A 25,801-nucleotide genomic window follows, 5' to 3' on the forward strand; every position below is an offset into this window, starting at 1 on the left:
TCCATTTGTCAGGCAAAGGTCAAGTCAAAGAGTTTATAGTCTTTGACAAAATACAGATGTCGAGAAAATGGGCAAGGGAGAAATCCATCAGAATAAGATGTAGGACTGGTGGGCTTCTAGATCATTCTTATAAATGGTCAATAAATGCTGTTCCTTTCCAGTTTACCCTTCTCACTCATGCTTCTACATCATGCAAATGTATAACCTTTAGAACCTTATCCTCATCTGGTCTATGACCTATGCCTCATCTGTGAGGTTTATTTTTAAAGCACATGTTTTAATTCTGTTCAAAGTAAAAATAGATTTTCACATACCAGCTCCTGCCAACAGAGCGTAAGTCGTTTCTTATCTAAAGTGGTTTGGTTCAACATCTTGGGTTTCTTCTCTGCTTCAGAGATAAAGGCACTATAAGAGAAGAATAACAATTCTGAAATCTACTTAGTGAAAATCCATTTATGGAATTCCAGAGATTTGCAAATATACTTTCTGCAATACAATGGGAAAGCTGATAAAGCTGCAGAACCAAGATTTCTCATTTAGAATTAAGAAATGGTGTGCTAACTTTTCTAAGAGACAAAGTGAGGATTGGAAATGATGCCCAGACTTTATATTAGTTTGGAGGAATAGATGCTTGTTTTCCTACTTTCTTTCATATACATATATATTATGATTGATATCCAAGATCATAACAACAAACACAAAATAACGCAGTTTTTCATTTTACACATTTAACACACAGCAAGAGTTTCCTGAAAAGTTGTATGTAAAAAATATTTTGACTCAATCCTGAGATATGTCCTCACAGTCCTACAAAAGACTGATTAGTAACATTTTGAGGGATGATGTTTAAAATGTGCTCAATAAGAAAATGATAAAAGTTATAAATGCAATTGAAGAAGAAATATAATGGTTTTAAAACTTGGGAAAATAATATATTGCCTTCATTAGTGATAACTTAAATGCAAATTAAAATCAATACCATTTTCACTTATTAAATACTGGATAATATTCAAGGCTGGTGGGGGAAATAGTCACTCTCCTCCAATCATTGTTATAATGTTCAAGAGACAATTTGATAGTACTTGCCAAAATGTAAATGTCTTAAAAGTGAATTTTTTAAAAAGATTTTATTTATTTATTCTTGAGAGAGAGAGAGAGAGAGACAGAGACAGAGAGAGGCAGAGACACAGGCAGAGGGAGAAGCAGGCTCCATACAGGGAACCCGACGTGGGACTTGACCCCGGGACTCCAGGATCACACCCGGGGCTGAAGGCAGGCGCTAAACCGCTGAACCACCTGGGTTGCCCTTAAAAATGAATTATTATCAAAATAATTTGATCCATAAATTAAACTAGAATTCTGTCCTTCAAAAACAATTGAAAAATTTTGCAAGAAGATGTTCATATAGTAATGCTTATTGTAGCATTGTTTATAGTAGGAAAATAAATAGAAATAACTAATATATCAGGGACCGGTTAAATATGTCATACATATCACACAATTAAATACTGAGCACTATCATGACTACTGTAGGAATATGCCAGTGATAGGCTGTATAGTGGGAAAGCAACTTGCTGAACAAAGTGTGTAATATTTGCGAAAAAATGTAGTGTTTTTAGGAATGTGTGGGTTTGCAAATGCACAGGAAAAAAATCCAGGATGACAAATCACTTGTCTCTGGAGAGTGGGATTAGAGAGAGAATTGAGAATACTTTTTCTGTATATATTCTTACATTTTTTTTGTAAGATGAACATTTAATACTGTGATGAGGAAAATCAAAGAGAAATGAAAGCAAACAAGGAAACAAAAGGGGAAGTCTAAGATGCCAGACCTCACAGTGAGGGGTCCTATGTCAGAGCAATTAGAAACCTTACCTGAAATCCTCTGTGGACATACTGGTCAAGTTATATTTTCTCTTAATTTTTAAAAAGAATAAAATGGATTCTATTTTGAGGCAGGCATCTTGTTGCCACATGTCTACCTTTCTGAGAGCCATAAGAAATCCCATTTCACTCCCAGGATGGACCAGCTCAAGGAGACAAGGTAGGCACTTCTGATTTCTGATTTCTCTCCCTTGATTTCCTCATAAGAATCAGAGTAAATGACCATGACACCTGTTTCTGTTCATTCTTCATCTTTCAGCCTGCTGTGGCCTGTGGACAGCCTCTTCACCTTCATGTGGCAAGTGGCCTGTCTCCTCAGAGGCAGTGGCAAGGATGGAGGGACTCAGAAGTCCAGCTGCTCAACCACAAATGTGGTTAACCACAAATGTGGGGAGGGAATAGGAAGCCCACCTTGACCTCAGATCCAAGATGCTTTCTCAAATCCAAGTTTACCAAATATAAAACTAACATTTTGAGCTCTGTGTGACCCTCATAAATATGTTGACAGTTGCTTGTAAACTTGAAGAAAAAGTGCAATGATTATCATCCCAAATAACCCCCTAATATAGAAAATTATTGAGCTATAATTTGCCCACAAGTGGTTTCTAAAAATATGAGATCATGAAGCTTTTCAAAGATGCTTAAAGAGAATTGCAGGTGGCATTTAGCTCACAGAAGGAATAGCACTGATACACATTGCTTCTATAATGAGAAATGAAAAAGTAAGATTGATAGAAAGAAAAAATATATATTTATTTATTTGGTTTTTTTTCCTTTTTAAAGCAAAAAATGACAGGTAATTGAGAAATTAGAAAGGATAGAACTTATAAAGCAGAACACTAACATTTATCTACTTAGCTACTCCTTATCTACTAGTTTTTGCCTTCCATCAAATAAATCTCTGCCACTTCATTGCTGCCATTATGACAAATTCTCATTTTTGCTTAAGTCTTGAGCTAATTAATTTCAAGTGTTAGTCTAGGTCATTTCTTTATGTGATAGGCAGCTCCTACAATGGCCCCCAGTGACCTCCTTCTTCTGCTCTTCATGCCATTGGGCAATTCCCTCCCTTTGAATGTGCACTGGACCTAGTGACTTGCTCATAGTAGAGTTATGTCAAGAGTGATGAGATGTCACTTCCAAGATTAGGTTATACAAGACCATGATTTCTATCTTGCTGGCATGTTCTCTCTGACTCTTTCAGTTTGCTCACTCTGATGAAGTCAGCTGCCATGTCATGAGAGGAAGCCCACATGGTGAAGAATTGAGGCTGACTTCCAACCAGTAGCCAGCAGGGAACTGAAAGTCCTCAACCTAACAGCCCGTGAAGAACTGAATTCTGCAAATAACCATATGAGTGGTCTTGGCAGTGAATCCTGCCCACTGGAGCCTCAAGGTAACTGCAGCCTCCCTCAGTCAATGCCTTGACTGTAGGAGTCTCTGAGAGGGTCTCAGCAAGTGACTCAGCTAAGCCACACCTGGACTCCTGACTCACACAAACTCAGATCAATACTATGTTAAGCCACTAAAATTGGGAATTATTTGTTACTTTCTTTTTTTTTAATAATATGTTTTTTTAAAGATTTATTTATTTATGATAGACATAGAAAGAGAGAGAAAGGCAGAGACACAGGAGGAGGGAGAAGCAGGCTCCATGCTGGGAGCCCGATGTGGGACTCCATCCTGGGACTCCAGGATCACGCCCTGGGCCAAAGGCAGGCGCTAAACTGCTGAGCCACCCAGGGATCCCCCTATTTGTTACTTTCTAAAAAGCATTTAATATACTCTATTTTTACATCTTTTGTTATATTGTTTGCCACCTGGAATCAGAGTCCTTATGTGGTGCTTATTGTGCTATATAAAAAATTCTATTAAATGGCATTTGAGGGACTTCTGGGTGGCTCAGTGGTTCAGTGTCTGCCTTCAGCTCAGGGCATGATCCTGGGGTCCTGGGATGGAGTACCACATAGGGTTCCCTGCAGGGAGCCTGCTTCTCCCTCTGCCTATGTCTCTGCCTCTCTCTGTATATATCTCATGAATGAATAAATAAATAAATAAATAAATAAATAAATAAATCTTTTTTAAAAAATGGTATTTGATATAACTTATCCATCTAATTGTCAAATAGCTGCTGAGTAGCTACCAAATGTGAGGAAGCATGCTGGGCATAACACTCCTAGCATTTTTCTTGTTTCATTTAAAAGTCTCTGCAGCGAGTCTTTCTTTTCTTCTCTCTCTCTCTTTTTTCCCCCTTTGCTTTATGCTTTAGTTAAATGTCAGGAAGCAACAGTGAAGCCAGAAGTGCCACTAAATTACTGAACAAAGTAAAGATGGATAGAGCTCTATAAAATGGCCATCTGAATGCATAGAAAATCAACTCTTTTCTAAGGTAATTAAAAGCTGATTCCATATAAGCTCAGCAACTCATATGCCAGCTGTTTCTCCCAGTACCTGCTTTGACTGATGAAGTCACTAAGCACTGTCTTCATTTTCTCTTCTGATGCTGTCTCTGAAATCTTGATCAATTCTCTTGCTTCTTCTATACTCTCTTCCTGAAAACAAATCACAGAGGTGGAGGGATGAGAGGCAGAAGGAGACACTCTAGCAGAGACACTGATTGTACTATCTCAGACATACTATTCTGCTGATTTTGTGTTTTAGAAATGAATGAAGAGTTTCCTCATTTTCTTATGCCCTATCTGGGAAATGCTACTGCATTCTAACTTTGAACCTTGTTTTTCTTAACTGGAATCCTTCCAAATACAAGTCCTCTCCCGTGTTGTTCAAATTCATAATTTCTATCCCAGATCATTTCCTAATGGGGAACCATTTACTTAGAGTCTACCCTGTGGGGAAACCTAATGTCAGGAAATACCTAACAAAATAGACTAAATTAGATACAATTATTAAAAAAAAAAAAAACTTCAAAAGCAGTGTTTAAGTTGATTGGTTATATGGGAATATAGTAATACTGAATAATCCTGAATTTCAAGGGTTATCAATTCTTCTGATTATAGGGGTTTGAGCAGGGGTGAAGTGTTATAGAGGAGGAGGACAGGTTGCATATGATAATTGCTATATGCTTGTGTATTTAATAATCATACCTTTCTTTTTTAGGCCTAAAGGCTGTATTCCATTTAGTGGCTTGGAGGGATAGGACACTTAAAAGGAAATATATATGTTATCACTGCTTTTCTAAAATTTACAAAAACCACATTATCTACTACACATCAAAGTTTGATGTCTGGAGACATACATTTCCCTCTTTCCCCTTCACTATAAGAAAGGCAAAATGCAGAGTGGTTAAAAATTTATGTGTAGGTCAAACCACCTCTGTTCAAATCCAGGCTCTATTCTTACAAGTGAACTAACCCCCTTACGCCCAGTTTCCCATAAAATCAGATAATAATAGCGGCTACCTATAACACCATAGAGAGGTGTGGACTTCTTCAAATACTACTTAGTGCTTAGTAAACGTTCAATCACGTTAGCCACGATATGCCAAGTGTGGCAGGGATCCTGGCACTGAGAAAGGAATTAGAAATGAATGAAAAGGCAGCTGTGGTCTCTAGGGAAATATTCTGCTTTGTTTTGTCAGGACTTTTAGAAATAAACTCTCTTTTGCCTGAAGGAGAAGCAAAATCAGCCTTACAAAGCGAGTCTACACCTCCACATAATGTGACACCAGACCAAGGTCCTCTACCCCCTTCAGGCTCTACCTCCATGATGCCTGGATTCCCCAAGGCCAGCGGCGATTCTCTATTTCACACAACTAAAGACAGAATGACAAAGCAAATGAGAGAGAGAAATTTGTTCTTCCCTTAGAATAGGTTGTCATGGAATGAGAGGGTCACCTGGTGAGGCATGGCGGGACAGAAAGCAGAGGGTGCTCCTTCGAGCTGTGTGTGCAATAAGAGAAATGTGAGAGAGGCAGAGCCACAAAAGGCAGGCTCAAGAGCCCAAAGAAGCAGAGTTCCCAGGGGTGACTTCCTCCCCAGGGTTGAGTAGAACAAGCCAGCAGTCACTCATATTGGCTCTGTCATAAATACTCCCAAACATTCAATCCCTCAAATAACTCTTGGCCCCTTTCAGGTGTCAGGTCTTATGCCAGATGCCAAAGAACAGTGGGAAATGGCTATTGAACAAATAAACACACAAATCAATTGTAAAGTACAGAGAGCTCTGAAGGTAAAGCACAGAGTATTACAAGAGAGGATAAGGGGGAGAAGCCAGAAGTCTTCTCTGAGGAAGTAGTTGAAACTGAGCTGTGCAGGTGGATGGGTGATATAGGAGAAGCGTGGAGGGGAAAAGTAGCTCAAGATGAGGGAACAGCGTGGAGGTGGAAATCAGGCGTGCAGAAACTTCGTTCTTCAAGAAACTAAAAGTCCAACGTGCTTGGGACAAAAGAGAGAGTATGTGAGAGGCAGGACTGGAGAGGTGGCGGGACTTCACCGTGTAGGCGATTCTCCATGTTAAGGACTTAGAATTTTTTATGAGTTGAAGCCTCGATCTAACAATTTTGTGAGAAAGTTGTCAATCTCCTGCCTTTCCTGAAGATAAGGAAAACAGCCTATCCCTAGGTCCTATAACGTTAAGAAGTAGAGCAGGAATTCTAACCCAGATATTTCTATTTAAAGTCAAAATGTATTCTCATTCCCCTACATCCACAGGGTAGGAACTCTGTGCCTTCCAATGCAGCAGCTGCAATTTATTTGTATTTAAATTGAGGTCAAAACCCTCTCTTAAGTGAAAAGGAGGCACCCTCTCCTTGCCTCCAGCCACCCAGTGTTCAAATCCATCACCTTTGAGAGTCACCTACCAGTAGGTCTGCCATTTTCTCCAACATGTTGGACCAGTGCAGCCTAAAGATCTGGTCTCCCCAAGAACTGATGAAATAGACACAGGGCTTCTTGGCCTCAAAAGGCAAATAGTTGTAATTCCTGTGAAAACAAGTTTGGTCTGGACATTAGTTGGCAACTGGTATTTTTCAGGCAATTCCAGCCACATGTTCATGTTTTTTACATTCTGAATTCGATGAAGGAGGCGGTGGCAAAACAATCAAACTATTAACTCCTTTCTAACTGGGGACCTACGAACAATAAACAATGAATAGATATGTAGTGATAATGGTGAGATACTGACAGCTACAGTTATCAGACCCAAGGCAAAGCCTAGAGCTGAGCACCAGGGGGCAGGGTTTATCAGGCAAAACTTCTGCAAGGAGGAACTTTTCTTTGCAGTTGAAAAGAGAAGAGAAGGAGAAAAACTAACATTTTCCCTTTAATGTCTACAAGATACACACTGTGTGAAAATCAATTGAGATACCATGTGAATGAAATTGCTAGAGAACTTTAAGAGTGTCATATATTATTAATGATGATGAAGCATGTTCCGCAATCTAAACTGGAGCAACCATGCTGCCATCTAGGCATGCATGCATCCATGCATCCTTGCATCCCTCCATCCATCACTCATCTGTCTATTTGTCCTCTGTCCATCCATGCATCAATCCGTCCATCCATTCATCCATCTATCCATCCATCCATTCATGCATGTATCCAAAATTTACCGCTGCCAGGCTTTGGGGTTGATAATGAAGGTGACCCACTTGGCTAAGAAGAGACAAAAGGGATGGCAACATAGCTAAAGGGGAGATTTGGAGCCAAAAGAAACATTTGAGGATGACGGTTGGATATGCTTAAAAGCTGATGAGAAAAAGATAGTCAACATGGTGAGATTAAAGACACAAAAGAAGGAATTAATTCGTCAGTTTTGGTCCCTCTGGAAAAAGGGAATGGGGTGAGACAGTAAGGTGGGAGAAGTGTGGCAAAAAGTTGAAGTTCTCTGTCAAATGACAGCTATATCCTTGACTAGGTTTTCCTCAAGCCTTCTGTAATTTTCCTACAAACAGCTGGGACTGAGAAGAGAAACAGGGAAGGAAAGCCAAGGCAAAGTTCTTGGAATGGGCACTGTGAGATGTGTGGCTCTATTAATGTGGATGGTGTTTGGAGTCACATATATGTAGAGGCAGAGAAAGGAGAGAGAAAGCTTTGTTTTCATTCCAGAAAACTAAGGAGAAGTTCAGCCTGAAAGAATGGGTGGTTGTTCTTTTTAGCTCTCCAACCCAAATTTCTTCTGGGGACCATAAAGTTAGCAAAGGTGTCCTATAATCTATTCTGCAAAAAATAAATCAGGAAGCATCCATTTAGAAGAGAAGCCAAATAAATTCTTGGCAGAACCTGAGGTTGTTATTATAGCAGGAGAACAATAAATAAATAAATAAGTTAGAAATCAAACTGTGCTCCCATTTCTTTTAAAATTATTGTACTGAGAATCCAACAAGATACATTCTGGCCCAAAATTGTCCTTTGTTCTAAGGTTTCTATGGTTCAGATTATTTTGTACTAATGATGTTCAGGGACTCTGTCTTTTGGATTCCCAGAGTTCTCCTAGTCATACTGGATCTGGGACTGGGATGCTGTGGTTCTCAGGCAAACTCACTACAGATGGAGCACAGCAGATGGGAGTACACCATGAGGGCACTGTGCTGCCAGTGGGAAAAGAAGGCTGCCAGTTTGAATGGCTGCCCTGACACAAGACCAGCCTTGTGACTTTGGGCAAGGGTAGCCCTAGAGTCCTGAGAATGAAATGATGAACTGCTATGAGTGTTCTGTGCTCCATCTCATTCTGAACTCCAACCCAACACATAAATCATATGTGAATGCATGTGCTTTGTAAAACTGTAAAGCCTAGAACAAACTCAAGGAAGCATTTTAATGAAGGCAACACACAACTCAATTGTGTGATTGTGTGCATGTGTGTGCATGGATGTGCATGCTTCTGTGTGTCCATGTATCCATGCGCACATGTGTCTATCATAGACATAGGATCTTCCAATGCAGCTGCTGCCACTCTGGTTTGCCACTATGTCAACAGAACCTCAATATAGTGACTGAGAAATATTCCTGAGAGACAGAAAAGTCCAAGAAACAGCATGATTAATTTTGGTCTCCTTGAGCCAGCTGGCCAACACTAATATGAAGTCCATCCAGGAGTGCTTTGATATTTCTGATTTCCTCCGCAAAACATTCCCACACTAGATCTGACATTTTCAACCATCATCAAAAATGGGCTAGTCCAACAAGGGAGGGGAGGTTTTCCCTGCCTGGTCCCAATAAAAGGATGAACAGTATCTCTGAGTTGTCTCAGAAAAGTCTCCCTGAGTTTTCACATCCAGTGATAAGATGAACTTATTAATCTGTAATAAGTTGACTCATTGATCAACTCAGTTTTGAGAATAGACAAAGAAACCATCAAAAGACTTGGAAGTTTGGTTTCCTTGTTGGGTGTGGAAACAAGAATGGACAACCAAATATGGCTTCCAGGGAGCAAAAAAACATCTCATGGAAGGTGGTCTATGGGAAGGACAGGATTTAGAAAATATAGAACACACTCAAAAATGAGCTAATAAACAGCTAAGATTATTTTTACTCACTCCTTCATACTTTGTCCCAAACACTCTCTTTCCACTGCTTAAACCCCTTCCCATTCTTTAGGATATTACTTTTTCCGTAACCTTTCTCAACTCCTCACCTCCTCCCCAGGGAAAGTAAATTACTCGCCTCCTCTCTCCGTCCCCATAGTACCCTGTTCCAAATCCAGTTATGGTAATTCCTTAACTCATTCAAAAACATCTATGAGGACCTATTACATTCCAGGCTTAGAGAAGAGCAGATACACAGGTTAATAAGACACAGTCCCTGTACTCAGAGCGCTCAGAGTCTCATAGGAGACAGACAAATAAAAACATCTTAATGCAGTGTGATTGGTACTTGGTGGAGGGGAGTCCAGAAGTCCAATCAGACTTGGGATTCAAGGAAGAGAATGTAAGCTTAACCTTGAAGGGTGATGGGAACCAGAAGTTCTGACAAGGAGGCTTGTTGACTGGCAGAGGGAAGAGCATAGTCAAAGGCCCAGAAGCAGCAAATAGCAGGACACATTTGGAGAACCACCAGAGACATTGAGTGTCTGGAGGGATGGTGGAGTGTGGGGAGTGACTGGAGACGATGGTAGAGAAGTAGATGGGGATGGAGACAACAAGGTGTGGCCTTTAAAAATAATCCTGAAAGCCACAGGCAGCCAATGAATGATTTCAGAGTAACTGGCTCTGATAGATAGTTTGGTGAATTTCTTGAAGAAGATCTGAGTCAGGTAGGAAGTTTTTAGAATAATCCAGTTCAAAGATGCCAATGGCCAGAAATAAAGAAATGGCAATCAATATGAGAAATAGTTGAGAACCAAAATTGACCAGACTTCATTGCTGACTGGATGTGGGAAGGAAGGGAAAAGAGGGCAGCTGTCAGCTTTCTAATATGTGGTTCAGAGGACATAGAAAATGGTAGGGCCAGTCCATGAGATGGGAAAGATAGAAAGAGGAGCAAAGTTGTCTATGGAGACAATGAACCTGCTACAACATTGGGACATCCAATAGGGGTGTTTGCATCTGCTGCTCAGAGAAGAGGGCTTTCTGGGGAAACGTGTTTGGGAGTCTTTATTATCCTGACAGTGCTCAGTAAGCTATGGGCCTGTGCCCAGAGAGAGTGTCTAGGTCAGGAAGAGCGGAGAGAGTGAAGAGCACCAGCAGTGTGGTTCCAATCTCTTCATATACAAAGGGGGAGAACTATGTTCTCTTATGAGAACCTAATGAGAAGATAAAGGTTTTTCTCATAGCACAAAGCTCAGATTACAGAAGACTCTTCCTGTGTGTGGCTTTGCCTTCTTCTTGTAAATCACATGCTTGATGCTCGATATCAATTTCTTACAACAGAGGTCTAGAATTTTACTTTTCTTTGGATGTTGGAAGTTTATGTGGGTTAAGGGTAAGTGAGTGTGCATGGAGGCACCCCAGATTTTTCCCAAAATGGTCTTTTCTGCTGGCTGACAGTCGTTTTTTGAGTTCTTTAGTTTGCAGCAAAAACAAGATAAGAAATGATGTATCCAATAATCCCATTTACATAACAGTACAGAGCTCAGATGAATATAGCAACTGCTAATAGGGCTTGGATTGAAATGTTAAATTCTGACCTTCCTACCTTGTTATGTTCAAAGTTATAGATATGGTAATAATAGCCATCATCATTGGTCTGCCCTTAGATGAATAACCGGATGTGACATTTGGAGAGTTGTCAACTTGTCACTTAGGATTCAGTAGAGTGTCACTGACCATGTTGCCCCTGTTCATGCCTTGCTCCCATAACTGAGATTAAAAAATGGTGTTTTTTGTTTTAGGGAAGATCTGAATCAAACAGTCCCAGAAACAGATCAGACTCTCACTGTCAGAACCCTGGCTGTTCTCCCGTCCTGTGTCTCCTACCTGTTCCCTTCTGTCACGAGTGGTTTCTTTGGGTGAGTGGTGGAGAGCATAGGGATGGCAACATTGTGGGCTGTATCCCCTTCTCCTTCCTGCAGGAGTGGGAGACTGTCTTCTTCAGCTGATTCAGCTGACTTCTTCTTACTTCCATGATGGGAACCTCCATCAAGCAGGTTCCCAAAATTACCTATAGAGATCACAGCAAGGGAGAGAGGCCAGGTAGGTGTCAACAAGCAGAATCTGGCTATTTGGCAGTAGGGATCCAAGGTCATATCCTCCCAGGGCAGAGAAATAAGACCTCAGTATGAATATGGGAAATGTGATCATCAAACCAAAGTAATAAGATTGACAATGATGGTGAGCCATCATCTACATACCCCTTATGTTCTCTTATGTAAAAACTATTTAAGTCACAAATTAACTGGATTCCATCTCTACTTCCTTTGCTCTTTAGGCACTCTCCTGATGTGAAACAAGATCTTCTCTAATGGAATGCTATTTCTTGGAAAGGTTTTCCCAGTCATACAACAGCCCAGGAAGATTTTGGGGAGTTATAATAACAGCATTTATAATATGCACAAGACGTCACATGCATTAACTCATTACATTCTTGCAATAACTCTATGAGGAGTTACCACTATTTTCATGAAGTATGAAAATAAATCTATCCTTCATATATTAACACTAAAGTGAACAAAGAATTATTCATTTCTTTCTGAGGTGCAACTCTCTGCCAGAATGCTATCACTTCTATGCAAGACACTAACTTATTCATTCAAGAAACAGGTGTAAAGCCAATGCCATATGTCAAGTACTGTGCTTGTTTGCACTTACCAATAGAAACTTCAAAGCTAATAGGTTTATCTCCAATCTTCCGGTCAATCATGGTAGCTTCAAAAAATGTTCCAAAGAGTAAAAATTCCTCATATTTTTCTGGTATAATCTATAGAAGAAAGAAAATATTAGACAAGCCTGGCTCTATTTTTTTTAAAAAAATTTATTACCAGGAAGCTGAATTAGTGATGTTAACTGGTGCAGGATGATTTATGGGCACTGGAGTTTTGGTGTCAGCCTAGAATGGCACATCATTTCCCCATTAATCAATAAGGCAGGCAGGAACCAGGACCTACAAATTACAAATCTAGATTCAGCCATTTATCTAGAATGATGTAATCTCAATCTTCCAAGCTTCTACCTTGCAATTAAAATCTTTTTTTTAATTTATTTTAAAGACAAAGGTTGGCATGTGTATGCTTCTATGGTACTATTGGCAAAACACAGATCTAGAATGACCTTCAGGTGAGCAGGCATTTAGAAAACACAGTCACAGGATCAAACCCTTATATTGGAGCATTATTTTATGGATTATACAGGATGGTCACATCCTTTATATCTGTTCCTCAAAAACCTCAAGAGGTCAAATCTGGACCATTCCCATTTTACAGGGAAGGGAGCTAAGGAAACTAAACTTAAGGTTGAGTTTAGTAACTTTCCCAAGTATTCTGACTACATGCCGGTGCTCTTTGGGCTCCTATGTCATAACCCAACACCTTGCTGCTGCTCAAAGACAGATCTTGCTTCCTGAAACAATGCAAGCCTGGATAAAAGAGACAGGAGGGCTAGGCACTTGCATGAACATCAGCCAATCCAGCGCATCCAGGATGAGCTATAAGTATGTAGGGTCTCAGGATCACATCTGTTTTTACACTGAAAAGGGTCTTGGAGTTCATCTGCCTCAACTTCCTTCTATCCGAATAAACTAAAGCCCAGGGAAACTAAGGGGTTTCCCCAGGTCACACAGCATGTTGAAATCAGCCAAGATTTGAGGCTTGGTTTCCATCAAGGCTGCCCTCTCAAGTAGCCTACATTGTGGAAGACAGGACTACTATTTGTAGGTGACTCCTATTGATGTGGAACAGGTTGATGATGGTCCAGGAAGCAGATATAGCTGAAATGTAGCTGACACACTGACACAGCATCACATTTCTGAGCAAAGAGGCTTAACGAGCTACATATAGTCTGTGCTTCCTGGTTTCCCAGTTGGATTTATTAAATTCCATGGAGAAGTAATAAGGTTCGTTTAAGGAAAATAAGTAGTTGTGGCTTTAGAGCTAAGGGCCCCATTCAATCAAGAGCTCTGAATCCTATCCCTCAGAGAGCCAACAGATCTCAAAAAGGTGACTTTTCCTTCACACAGGAGCCTCCTTGCCGTTGACAGCAGCAGGAAATGTTTCTATTGATCAGAAGATATTGGACAGGGTGGGGCCCCAGGGCTAGATCTTAGTCACAGAGCACACACCCTTCCCACCTGCTGCCACCGTATCCACTGGCTGTAAAGAAGCCACTTATCTTGCCTTCTTGGGGCCAAGTTTACTCTCTGGGAGGAGGTCAAAAAGTATTTGGAGACCTGGTGGGAATGTGGTCAATGTAACTAGGAAGAGAGATGTCAGATTTCCTAGCCAGTTTGACCTTTCTTCAAACCCCAGTGCTGCTACTTCCAAGCTGGTTGACTTAAGGAAAATCACGTCCACTCTCTGGGTGTCACTTTCCCTATCTGTGAAATAAACATCGTTGCAGGGCCTACAGGGGGGAATAATGAGATCATCCACGTGGAGCACCTCATATAAAGCCTACACATACAAATGTCACAAGAATGGTAGTTGTGGCAAGTATTTCAATGGATAAAATTAATCTCTTAATTCTACCCATCCTTTGCAGTCTAACTCAAATGGCCTTTTCTTTTGGGAGCATACTTTGACTTCCTGAGTTGGAGAAATTATGATGATAATGTTTCCTGAGCCCTTATTATGCGTCAGATGTGGTATTAAGACCTTTACCCACTTTATCTCATGTAATTCTCAAAACTACCCTAGAAGGGAGATGCTTTTATTCTACCTTTTAAAAGATGAGGACAATGCAGTCTGTGAAAATTTAAAACATCTGTCCAAAGTTACTAAATAAGCCTAATATATGCCAGGCTCTGTTCTTAGCACTTTGTGTATGTTAATTAATTAAATTCTCACTGTGAGCCTATGAAGTAGAGATTATTATTGGAAATAAGTGAGCTTATGTCACTTGCCCTAAGACCCAGAGGCAAAGTCTCTCTATAGGCTGGGCAGTAACCACTGCCACATCTAAAATCAAGCTGTCTTACTTGAGAACCCAACATTTTAATCATAATATTTCACCCACTCCAGAAAATATTAGCCTTTATCTGTAGCTCCTTATTGTACATATCACTTTTTACTTCCTGCACATTTATTTTGTATGTCTTACCACCCTTTCTATATCATAATTTCCATGGAGTCAGACTCTATTTGTATTCCTACCAATATTAAGGATGATGTTTAAAAAAGAAGCTGGTCAGTACTTGTTCACAGAATCTGAAAATGAACACATCTACTAGATTAGCTATGCCCTGTGAAAGCTTGGCATAGCAAGATAAGCTTTGACAGTGGTGATGGTGTGAGTTGGAAAAGCCAATGTCACGGGATCTCACTTGTCTAGGGATGCAATGAAGCATGGCTGCAGCAAGGGAGATAGGAGCTCAGGACCCCGAAGAGCTAAAAAAGAAGATGCTGCAAGGATAGATATTACCATTACCATATTGGTAAGGGTGACGTCTGAGCTGTTGAGGCTCTGAAGAAGGTAGAAGCCCAGGGTGGTGGTTTTAAAATATGTCCACAAATCCTTGGAAAAACCTCCCTCAAAAGATGAAGCCTAATACCCCTCCCTTTCAATGTGGGCTGGGCTTAGTCACTCATTTCTAACAATTAGAATGTGGCATAAATATCAGTATGTGACTACTAAGGGTTTGGTCGTAAAAGACATTGAAGTTTCTGCCTTATTCTCTCTTGGATCATCCACTCCATTCAGGGAGAAGCCAACTGCCATGAAGATACTAAGCAAAGGTCCATGTGGTGAGGAACCAAGTCCTCCTGGCAATAGCCATAACAGTGCACCATCTTGGAAGTAGATCCCAGAGTTCCAGTCAAGTTGTCAGATGACTACAGCCTCTTAACCAACATCTTAATTAAACAGTATGGATGGGATGCCTGGGTGGCTCAGCAGTTTAGTGCCTGCCTTCGGCCCAGGGTGTGATCCTGGAGTCCCGGGATAGAGTCCCACATCGGGCTCCCTGCATGCAGCCTGCTTCTCCCTCTGCCTGTGTCTCTGCCTCTCTCTCTCTCTCTCTCTGTGTGTGTGTGTGTGTGTGTGTGTGTGTGTGTTTGTCTCTCATGAATAAATAAATAAAATCTTAAAAGAAAAAATACCATGGAAAATTCTGAGCCAGAACCACCAAGCTAGGTATTCCCAAATTCCTCAACCACAGAAAAAATAATCGGTTGTAATTTTAAGTTGCTAAATTTGGGGGTAATTGTTATAGAGCAATAGATAACTAATAAGCTCAGCAAGAAACTGACCACAAACAAGAATCCAAGACGAAGAGACAAAGAAGGAGAGATAAAGGTTTGAATGAGACATGCATTTTTCCTCTCCTACCACCTTCTTTCCAAGAGCCAAGATGGGCCCTTGGTCTTGTAAGAAATGTACACTCTAAAAAAAAAAAAAAGAAGAAAAAAAAGAAATGTACACTCTACATATATTCCCAACTACCCTTGCTTTCTGCTAGAATTTTTTTTTCAAGGGGCCTCAGCAAAATATCTTGAAGATATTAACATGAGTTAATAAAATCTTCTATTAGGCCCTTTCTACTTGGCTAATTCCTGTCTAGAAAAGATTGGATTGTTTTGACAGTAGGAAAGATTGCTATAGAATCAGATACAGTCAGCTATTAGCATAGGTGGCTACTTAAGGTACCTGGCAAAGTCCAAAAAATGTTTCCAAAGTTAGCATATATTCTGAAAAAATACACATAAATACAATCACATCAAAGCAATGTCAATTCTAACCATAACAAATTGGCAGTACACATTTCCAGAGAATATTTCCCAATATTCAAGTTCATAGAGGAGAGCTGAGGAGGTCCGCAAAATATCCAAAGTAGGTCCAAAACATAGAGTGGAGAATTCCGAATAAATTATAGCAACAGCCAGTCATAGCAACAGCAAATGTACTGCCTAACTACCACGAATGTGCAAAGAATGCCTATTTAATAGGCATTCCCTCATTTTCCCCCAGGAGATGCCTATGACAAAGAGACTGTTACTACCCCCATTCTGTTGATGAGTAAACTAAAACATGGAGAGGTATTAGTATCAGAGCCATGAATAGAACCAACCCTCAAGATTTCCAGCCCTTGGAAACAGAGCTCCCACCTCTCCCCCACACTGTTTCTTAATCAGTAAAAATAAGTGGCTCTACCAAGGCTATAAGGTGACCCAGACCAGCCATCACCTCCTACCCCAAATGATTGTCTGGTTGACCTGAGGAAACACACTCCCAGAGGCAGAATCATCCAAGTTAAGAGCCAGAATCCACTCACTTCTGTTACTAACAAAACACAGGTTCCTTCATTTGCTTAACTACAAAGTAGTCTTGCTAATCTAAACAGTTGGGAGGTGGGGGGCGCTTGGGTGGCTCAGTCAGTTGAGCTTCTGACTCTTGATTTTGGCTCAGGTCATGATCTCAGGGTCTGAGATTGAGTCCCGCATTGGGCACTGAGTGTGGAACCTGCTTAGGATTCTCTCACTTGCTCTCTGCCCCTTCCCCAGTCATGTTCATGTTCTCTCTCTCTCTCTCTCTCTCAAACAAACAGTTGAGGGGATATTCACAGCTTGTATCCATCTCGGAGACCTGGATTTCTTTTCCATCACACAGAAGAACTGGGCTGGAAAAATGCTAACATGTTTTATGTTGAGTGATAGGCATTCCTTTGAATTGTGATTTCCCCTCAGGCTTGGACAGGGGAATGTTTCTCACATTCTTTCATCTCAGCGTGTCACCTACTCTTGCCCCTCTTTATTCCTCATCCCACATTACCTTACATCCAGAACATACACTAAGCTAATAAAGCTAAACAAAATTAGGACACAGAGCTCAGTCTATCCCCCCACCACCCGCTTCCACTAGCTCCCCTGGAACACTTTTATTTTTCTTTTACTTTGGTTCTCATGGGACTTTGTGTTTTGGGGTGGCACTGGAGGGATTTATCATGAACAGATGGCTGTGATGTCAGGAAGAGGCAGCAGGTCAGCCCAGAACACAGGGCTGGGCCAACACACATTTTGCAGGGGGAATAAGACCTTTGCACACCTGTGGGAGCCTGTGGGAGCTGGGCTGGCAGGTGCTGCCTCCACTCTGGGCTTGCCTGGCAGGGGCTGTGGAACAGTGCTCAGACCTACCTCAGGGGGCACATCGAAGCGTTCCACTTCAACCTCCGTTGAGTTGGTCTTGTCTGAAGCCTGCTGGGATTTTCCATCATCAGTTTTGTCACCCTTGTCTTTACTGGAGCCTTTGGAAGATTTGGAGTCTTTGTCCTTCGAAGACAACTTGAGTTCCTTGAGTGCCTTGGAAAATTTAGATTCCTGTGCCCCTCCTGAAAGGATCTCCACAGCAATTTCCACCAAGATTCTTCCCCTGAATGACACACCTTCTCCAAAGCCTTCATTCAGTTCCTGGTAGTCATCCATCAGACTGTGGTTCCTGGGTGAGCCATACAGGTTAATCCAGGCAGGTCCAAAGGTTGGTAGAAAGCCTGCAAAAGCCCCAAGTTTTAGTTGCCCAGTAACATTTCCAAGTTGATAATTTCTAGCTTTATGAAAATTGCTCACATTCATTTAAAATGTAAAATATACAGAAAAGACAAGAGAAAATATTTACAGAATAGTCCATCCCCCAAAGAGCCAGAATTGCCATTTTGCTATATTTGCTGTGTTTCCTTCTAGTCCTTCTTGCATGCACACATTTACACTTGTTCACAGCTGTGATGATACTATGAATGCCGACGTGCCTCCTTGTCTGTTCATCTAATGTTTATTGACATCTAATGCTCCTAGTACTGTAGACATTAAACATGGAGCCCAGTGGAGAATGAAGCAGAAGCAAACATTAAACAAGTAAACATTTACATTATAAGTGCTAAGCAGGAGATTTACCTTATGCTACAGAAAAAAAAAAAAATAACAAGTTGAGGAGGCATGGAGAGGAGTCAGACAGAGAGAGAGTCTGTCCCCAAGGAGCATCAATTTTAAGAAGCAGGGATATTATGTTAAAGGAGGTAAAAAGATTTTATGGCCCATGACATCTAACTTTTAAAACTCGTTTCTACATTTCTTTGAATAGCATCAAAATGTTCCTGAAAAGTTGGGGTAAAACATGCTTATATCAAGTTGAGAAATTCTGAGGGTGAGTGGAGTGTGTGTTCTGTATAAGGCAATCCTGTGGCAAACCCTTCCACAATATAAAGACTTAAACAATAGGTGTTTATTGAGATCTTTCTGTGGTGTCACACTGTGAGAGGCATAAAAATATGTAAATCTTGTCTTCTGCTTAAGCTAAGCCTTCAGTATATGTACATACACACATATATATTCATAAGTATATTCATCAATTAACACCAATTTGTGGTGCAGAGAAAAATTGTGTTGGGATTTTTTAAAATATTTTTTTAATTTTTTTATTTATGATAGAGAGAGAGAGAGAGAGAGAGAGACACACACAGGCAGAGGGAGAAGCAGGCTCCATGCACCGGGAGCCTGACGTGGGAATCGATCCCGGGTCTCCAGGATCACGCCCTGGGCCAAAGGCAGGCGCCAAACCACTGCGCCACCCAGGGATCCCTGTGTTGGGATTTTTAAAGAAGGAGGGTTTGTTGGAATATTTAGAAAGTTATCACCTGGTAATTTAGGTTTTTCAAATAAAGAAAGAGTAAAAGCTCTTTCCCCTGACTGGTGGATTAGCTGGGACTCCTCATTCCCTCCCTGGCTCTCTGAATGCACAGTCAGCAGCACATCGTGCAATACTCAGGACCACGTGCTCCTCACAATGAGTTGGGGCACAATATTTTCTGGACCATTTAAACACGTAAAAACCATTCTTGGCTTATGAGCCATACAAACATATTTGGTCAGCTGGATGTGGCCCATGGACCATAGCCTATCAATGTCTGATCTAATCTAAACTCTTCATTTTTCATTTAAGAAACCTAAGGCCCAGAAAGGGAGAGTAACTACCTCAAGAACCCGGCAATGTTCATGGAAGACCTGGGACCAGAACAAAGCCTCCCAAGCTCTCACGGGCCGGCTCCACCCACTGCCCTGAACCAACCCAAACCACAAACCACACAGAGCATGGAAATGTGTGGAGCAACACATTGCTCCATCTTCTCATTATAAAAAATGAGGGCTTCAAACCAGTCATTTTGTGACCCCATCTCCAAGTCAGACACATGAAGCTTTACCTTTATCTCCATCCTGTTCATTGGAGATTTTCTTTAGGTCGATGAAGTGGGTGGCCAGTGCTACATCATTCATGCTGCCTTCGTCCCACACCTGGATTTTCACTCTCCGACACAAAGGAGGGAACATTTCCTTGAAGACCACCTGTTCGTTCCATACAGGATCAGCACAGTTTTTCTGCACTGCGGTTCGCCCCTAAAAACAAAGCCAGCAAGACGTGAGCTGTTGAAAGAAAGAAGAGGTGCCCTGACCTGACTAAAGACAATTCTTCAAACCAGCTGGAAATAGAAAGTAAATTGCCAGAAGTAATGAACCTATTTCCACCCAATACAAATAGAAATCTGTTGCACCCAAGAGCATTACAGTAACTGCCCCCCTTTATTTGCAGGGAATGTATCCCAAGACACCAGTGGATGCCTGAGCCCACAGATAGTAATAACCTTACATATACTCTGTTTTTTCCTACACATACTTACCTATGATAAAGTTTAATTTATAAATAAGGCACAGTAAGAGATTACCAACAATAACTAATGATAAAATAGAATAATTAAAACAATATACTGTAATAAAAGTACCATGGATCTTAGCAACCTCAGCGTATAATTTTTTTTCCCTTTCTCATTGAGAACTTTCACCTTTTCACTTAAAGGGAGCATTTTATAACTTCTCTTTGGTGTACCCAAATTGCCAGGACCACTGCTCCTGCATCTAGAGGACATTATCAAGTAAACTAAGGGTCACTTGAACACAAGAACTGCCATAGCACCACAGTGCACCTGATAACCCAGGTAACTACTAAGTGACTAACCACTGGCCGTACCCATACGCTGGACAAAGGGATGATTCACATCTAGGTAGAATGAAGCAAGATAGTGTGAGATTTCATCCTGCTAGTTGGAACAATGTGTAATTTAAAAGTCATTGATTGTTTATTCCTAGAATTTCCCATTTAATAATTTCAGGCCATAGTAGATCATGAGTAACTGAAACCATGGCAAAACAACAAATAAGGGAGGAATATTATACTAACATCCTGCTCTGCACCAGACACCATGCCAGGCAACAGGGACAAGGTGAGTAACTGATGAGTCCTGCCCTCAGGAAGTTCTCATAATCACACAACATGCATGTTGTGGACATGAGTTGTTTCACGCATCTCCAGGAATACAGCAGATATAGTTAGACCTTGAGTTTGTGTCTTATAAAAGTAGGGCCTTAGGCAAATCACTTCCATCATCTGGACCCCAGCTTCATGGGGTAGAAGCAGAAGGTAGAAGCAATTTGGAGACAGAAAGAGGATTCTACTATAGGAGGAAAAAACTGAAAAGATCAGGATTCATTGCTAAAATGAGTTTTCTTTGTGGCGTAAATGGCAGCAAGGGGTATGAATAACACCAAATGCAAATTCATTCAAGTCCCTGAATTATAGAATAAACATGGTCTCCCACTCTGCACCTTAAAAGAAGTGCATTAAGTTCTTCTCATTTCACAAACCAGTGGTTGAAATTATAATTCCTTCAAAGAAAAATCAGCCAAGTTCAGATAAATAGGATAAAATGGAGTTGATGTTCTATCTGACTCAAGAGGTCCAAGTAAAAAATACTCCAGTGTCCCCTCTGCCAAGAGAAGGAGTTAGAGTAGCATATACATTGTAAGGGCAGAGACAATATGCGTTAGCTGAAGCTTCCAAGTCCATCCAATCAGGATTAAGCTGTGACCATGTGCCCAGGCCTTGGTACTTCCAATGGCTCTTGACCAGGGAACAGCGGGGAACAGAGATGTCCAAGCTACACAGGACAAGGGTCAGGTGGGAAGCCTGGGGAGCAGGTCAGGAGGCAGGTGGCAATGCTACAGAGCCTAAGAACTAGGTAACAGCTCAGAGAAGTAGCCAGAGGTGAGGAAGGAAGCCATCTGCCTGAGTCCGAAATCCCAATACCCCATAGCTCTTCTCCATGATCTCAAAAGGAGAGTGAGTGGGACACCATCACCCCCACTTTCCTGCTTGTGACTCAACAGCTTTTCTGAAAAGCTTTCTCTCTCATGTACTTCCTAATTTTTATTTTAGCTTGATATTATTTGATTAGAAATGTCCCTGGTAGAGAGCAGCATTCTGGTCCATTATTGGTGATGATGACATTCCTTACCATCTGCCCAGCAAAAGACACCTCCACGAAGGGGTCCACGAGGTCCTTACTGTCACCCACAAATGCTTTCGTGACGTTTGCCATGATGCTGGAGTTCATTTTGGGCAACCCCTCTGCTTTATAGAGTCTCACATAGAATCTGGCCCAGGGTCTCTCTGATGGAAACCCTTGAGGGATCAAAAGGTTCCTTGAGAGGGAACAAGAAATAAAAAATAAAAAAGCTCTCTCATCTGAAAGAAGAAAGAAAAGGTAGAAGCAATTTGGAGACAGAAAGAGGATCCTAAAATAGGAGGAAAAGGCTGAAAAGATCAGGATTCATTGCTAAAATGAGTTTTCTTTGTGGTGTAAATGGCAGTGAGGGGTATGAATAACACTGAATGCAAATTCATTCAAGTCCTTGAATTATAGAATAAACACTGTCTCCCACTCTGCACCTTAAAAGAAGTGCATTAAGTTCTTCTCATTTCACAAACCAGTGGTTGAAATCATAATTCCTTCAAAGAAAAATCAGCCAAGTTCAGATAAATAGGATAAGCTCAAGAACAGCTTATCTATTTTGTGTTGTTATAGGGAAACAGGCTGTCCTTGTCCTAGGAGCTGACCTCCCAAAGGCTCGTGACACCTTGGATAAGACACATCTTGGTGCCTCTGATAGAGCAGAGTCCCAGGTAGACAAGTCATGAATTTGGCAGTTCTCATGTACCCACAGGAAAGGGAAGAAGAAAGAGGAGAGAGAGGAAAGAGACATAGAACCTGGGAGATATCATTTCTCTTGCATGACCCTGGATGGGCCTGTCTCACTTTTCTATTTGCTCCTCAGCATCAGGAGTTTTGGGGCTGGACTTCAAGACGTCGCCTTTCCCAATCACGCTGATGTCACATTTCAGATACCCCTTCGCGCCAGTCCTGATGTCGCCAGGGTCTGTGAGCAGGGCCCACTTGTCACAGAACTGATGACCTGTAAAAGTGTCCTGACAGCTCAGATCCCCTGCACAGCTGGATCTAGCAGGTGCACCCAGTTCTGTCCCACACCCCAGGCTTCCTGTGCTCTGCTCCCTAGGAGGCGGCAGCTCCTCCCCTCTTTCCCTCCTCTGCTTTCATTTCCACCCTCTTCTCAGTCTTCTCCAAACTGCCACAGGTGTTTGGAAAGCCTTCAACCCAGTTCTAATCATAGATAGGATCTTAGCTTTGGCAGGTTGGAAGGACATTAATGGAGTAGAGATGTCACATACTATTTCACAGGCTGTCAATGGGGCTCATGGATCTTTCTGTCAGTCCAAACTTTATTTCCTTTTTTAATTGGAGTTCAATCTGCCAACTTATAGCATAACACCCAGGGCTCATCCCATCAAGTGAATCAGTCCAAACTTTTAAAGGTCTTAGAAAATCTAGACCTCTGGCTTACCCCCCCAAAAATTATTAGATCTGCCAATACAAGAAGCACATTTCCACCCATCAGCAAGTAGCAAAGGAGCTGAGTAGCCACTGCTCCTTTCATGTGGGTTATGAGCTCTTCTGTTCCCCACAGCCTGCAGCACCACTCAGTGTATCAACCCCATCCACAGTGCTCAGTTATGCCCATGGCCTGGCCCCCTGGACTCATGCAAGTTAGAATTCCTTAGAAGAGAAGGAGCTTTTCCTGAGAAGACCTATATTTGTTGATGGCCCTCTTCCTTATCAGCTCCTGACCTTGGACAAATTACCTGCCTTCTCTGAGTTTCACTTTCCTATATATCAGGGATAATAAGAATTATCACAGCAAACCCTTAGATGGCATGCCACAGTCATTACTCTGTGCTGGGTTCTATATGAAGCACTTTATATACATATATATATATATATATATATATTTATCAACTTAATCTTCCAACAACCATGGAAAGGAGATACTATTTTATCTTCATTTTTTCGGGTGAAGAAACTGAGGTGCAGAGAAGTCAAATGATTTGCCCAAGATTATATATAACAGGAAAAAGCAGGGTGGAATTTGAAGCCAGGCAAGCTGGCTCTGGAGTCCATATGTGTAACTGCTAGGCAATCTTTCTTGCCTGTGTCTCACAGCATCACAGCACTAAATTATAGACAGAATTTGTTGGGAGAAAAAAAACTGCTCAGAATTATGGACATAGAAGATAACTTTGTCATTAGATTGTAAATTTTGAGGAAATGAGCCAGGTGTTGCTCCAATTGTAGTTGATGCTCATATTATTGAATGAGTGGGTAAGTGGATGGGTAAATGAATGAGGTGACCTCCAGGTGTGGCAAACTAGAGATGAGTAAGGGAGATTGGGAAGTGATGATTTCTTACCAGGCTGGTTATATACAGTCCCCAGGTCTACTTTGAAGGAGCCAATCAGTATGCTGCCTATCAGCTTGTGGTGAAAAACCTGAGGAGAGATGGAACAGTGAATCTGGCTGCACTAGATTTATCTTTGAGGATAAATCTGTGAAATGGGTTCATGACACCTCAGCAAGGGTTCTAAACCTTGATGCTTGTCTGCCCTTCACTCTTGTCTAGAGCACAATGACATTTGGTCATCAAGTGAAAGGGCAACCAGAAATATCTCACCTATGCCTCCTCCTCCTAGCAGGTTTTCAGCTATTGAAGGACATCTAACAAATTTCACTGTCTGAAAAACTACCTTTTTAAGCCAAAGTGAGCTCTAGGACAGACCACCCTTCAACACTCATCTTTGCTTATTGAAACTCTACCCATCCGTCAATGCCTAAAGCAAATGTTACCTCCTCCAAGCAGCCTTTCCTGAGCCCCCTGCAGCTGAAAGTCCCCTTTCTTTCCCAAACTTCCACAACACTCTGCTCACAAGTTACCCAGAGGACTCATCACATATGGCTTTGAGCAGTTTGGGAATGTACAATAGTCACAACAAGGGAAGTGGTCATCCCCAATATTTTGTGTGATTAGAAGTCATCAGCAAAGTGCCTGGCTGGTGATAGCAACACACTTTAATGCAATGCTATCGAGGAAGTTCTAAAGGAAAGCATCAGAGCTGGCACTGGGTCCAGAAAGTGCACTGTATGAGATTGCTGAAGAAGCAGGAGTAATTTAACCCTTAACTCAGAAAGGAGAACACTGGGTGTGTGGAGGAGGGATAATGGTAACTTAAGTGTTTTCCAATCTTGGAAACACTGCCTTGTACAAGAGGGAGTAAGTTCCATGTATGGATCCAAGCCACAGGAAGAGAGACTTACTATAAGGACAGGTTTTATAACAGAACTTCCCAGCAAAGAATAGGCTTTTCTAGAGATAGTAACCTTCCATCACTGGATATAACCAAGCAGTGCACCAAAACCCCATGTCATGAAGGTGGTGACAGGGATTCCAGCACCAGCTGGAAGTTAGACTAGAGGGTCTCTGGGCTTCCTTCTATGACGTTATATGAGTTCTTTGAATCAAAGACAGTTTCCTACTTTCTTCTACCCACCACATGCATGGCCTTGTTCAGAATAGGTATTCAATAGACATTCAGTGAATTAATGAATGATTGGTTGATTGAATGATGGATGAAGGGGAGACTTTTGTGGTTTATAAACAGCTTTTTTTGGCGGGGGCAATCAGTAAAAATAAATTCAATTGACTTCAGGAAATGAAGAAATGACAGCCCTTTGCATTTCCCTATCTACCCTTACTCCCTTGCCCAAATTTTGCAAGGGAGTTAAGAGAACTGAGGGCAAGTAAGGACAGCTTGCCTTGAGGTGAGGAGTTATTTAAGGCCATGCATACAAAGCTCACTCCAAACCTCCTCATGCTTGCGGCTGCTAAGGTGGCTTCCCAAAGGCCCCAGCAAGAACACAAGCCTGACTCAGGCTCTCTTCTCAGGTCAAAGGCATCTGGATCCCTGTGGGCACGATGGGACGTAAGAGCCCATTTGAGCTTTAAATAAAACAAGAGGCCTCCTCAAATCATCCATCCACACAGTCTGAGAGCCAGGTAACTCTGGTGTGGGCAAGCATTTGATTATAGGAACTTCAGGGAGATGACACTCAGAGAGCTAGGGGCCCTGCATGCCTGGGGCCACTGT

At 41.5% G+C, this 25,801-nt stretch overlaps 1 protein-coding gene and 1 long non-coding RNA gene across 4 annotated transcripts in view; one reads left to right on the plus strand and one right to left on the minus strand.

Moving 5' to 3' along the window:
• Window positions 1-25,801, minus strand: part of FER1L6 (fer-1 like family member 6) — a 156,442-nt gene that overhangs the window by 79,822 nt on the left and 50,819 nt on the right. For all 3 annotated transcript variants that reach the window (XM_072733968.1, XM_072733969.1, XM_072733970.1), the window contains 10 exons: window positions 24,070-24,148; window positions 22,563-22,719; window positions 21,762-21,948; window positions 19,617-19,809; window positions 17,560-17,912; window positions 12,089-12,197; window positions 11,258-11,441; window positions 6,704-6,824; window positions 4,336-4,436; window positions 315-405 (listed from right to left, as the gene is read on the minus strand). In XM_072733968.1, coding sequence (XP_072590069.1) covers window positions 315-405; window positions 4,336-4,436; window positions 6,704-6,824; window positions 11,258-11,441; window positions 12,089-12,197; window positions 17,560-17,912; window positions 19,617-19,809; window positions 21,762-21,948; window positions 22,563-22,719; window positions 24,070-24,148 — 1,575 coding nt within the window. The remainder of the gene's footprint in view (window positions 1-314; window positions 406-4,335; window positions 4,437-6,703; window positions 6,825-11,257; window positions 11,442-12,088; window positions 12,198-17,559; window positions 17,913-19,616; window positions 19,810-21,761; window positions 21,949-22,562; window positions 22,720-24,069; window positions 24,149-25,801) is intronic.
• On the plus strand, window positions 3,148-15,262 carry LOC140595134 (uncharacterized). Its single transcript, XR_011996518.1, has 3 exons — window positions 3,148-3,280; window positions 4,154-4,273; window positions 15,131-15,262. It is a non-coding gene; the product is annotated as an uncharacterized lncRNA (long non-coding RNA).

The sequence above is a fragment of the Vulpes vulpes genome, chromosome 13 (genome assembly GCF_048418805.1).
Source record: "Vulpes vulpes isolate BD-2025 chromosome 13, VulVul3, whole genome shotgun sequence".
Classification (NCBI taxonomy): Eukaryota; Metazoa; Chordata; class Mammalia; order Carnivora; family Canidae; genus Vulpes; species Vulpes vulpes.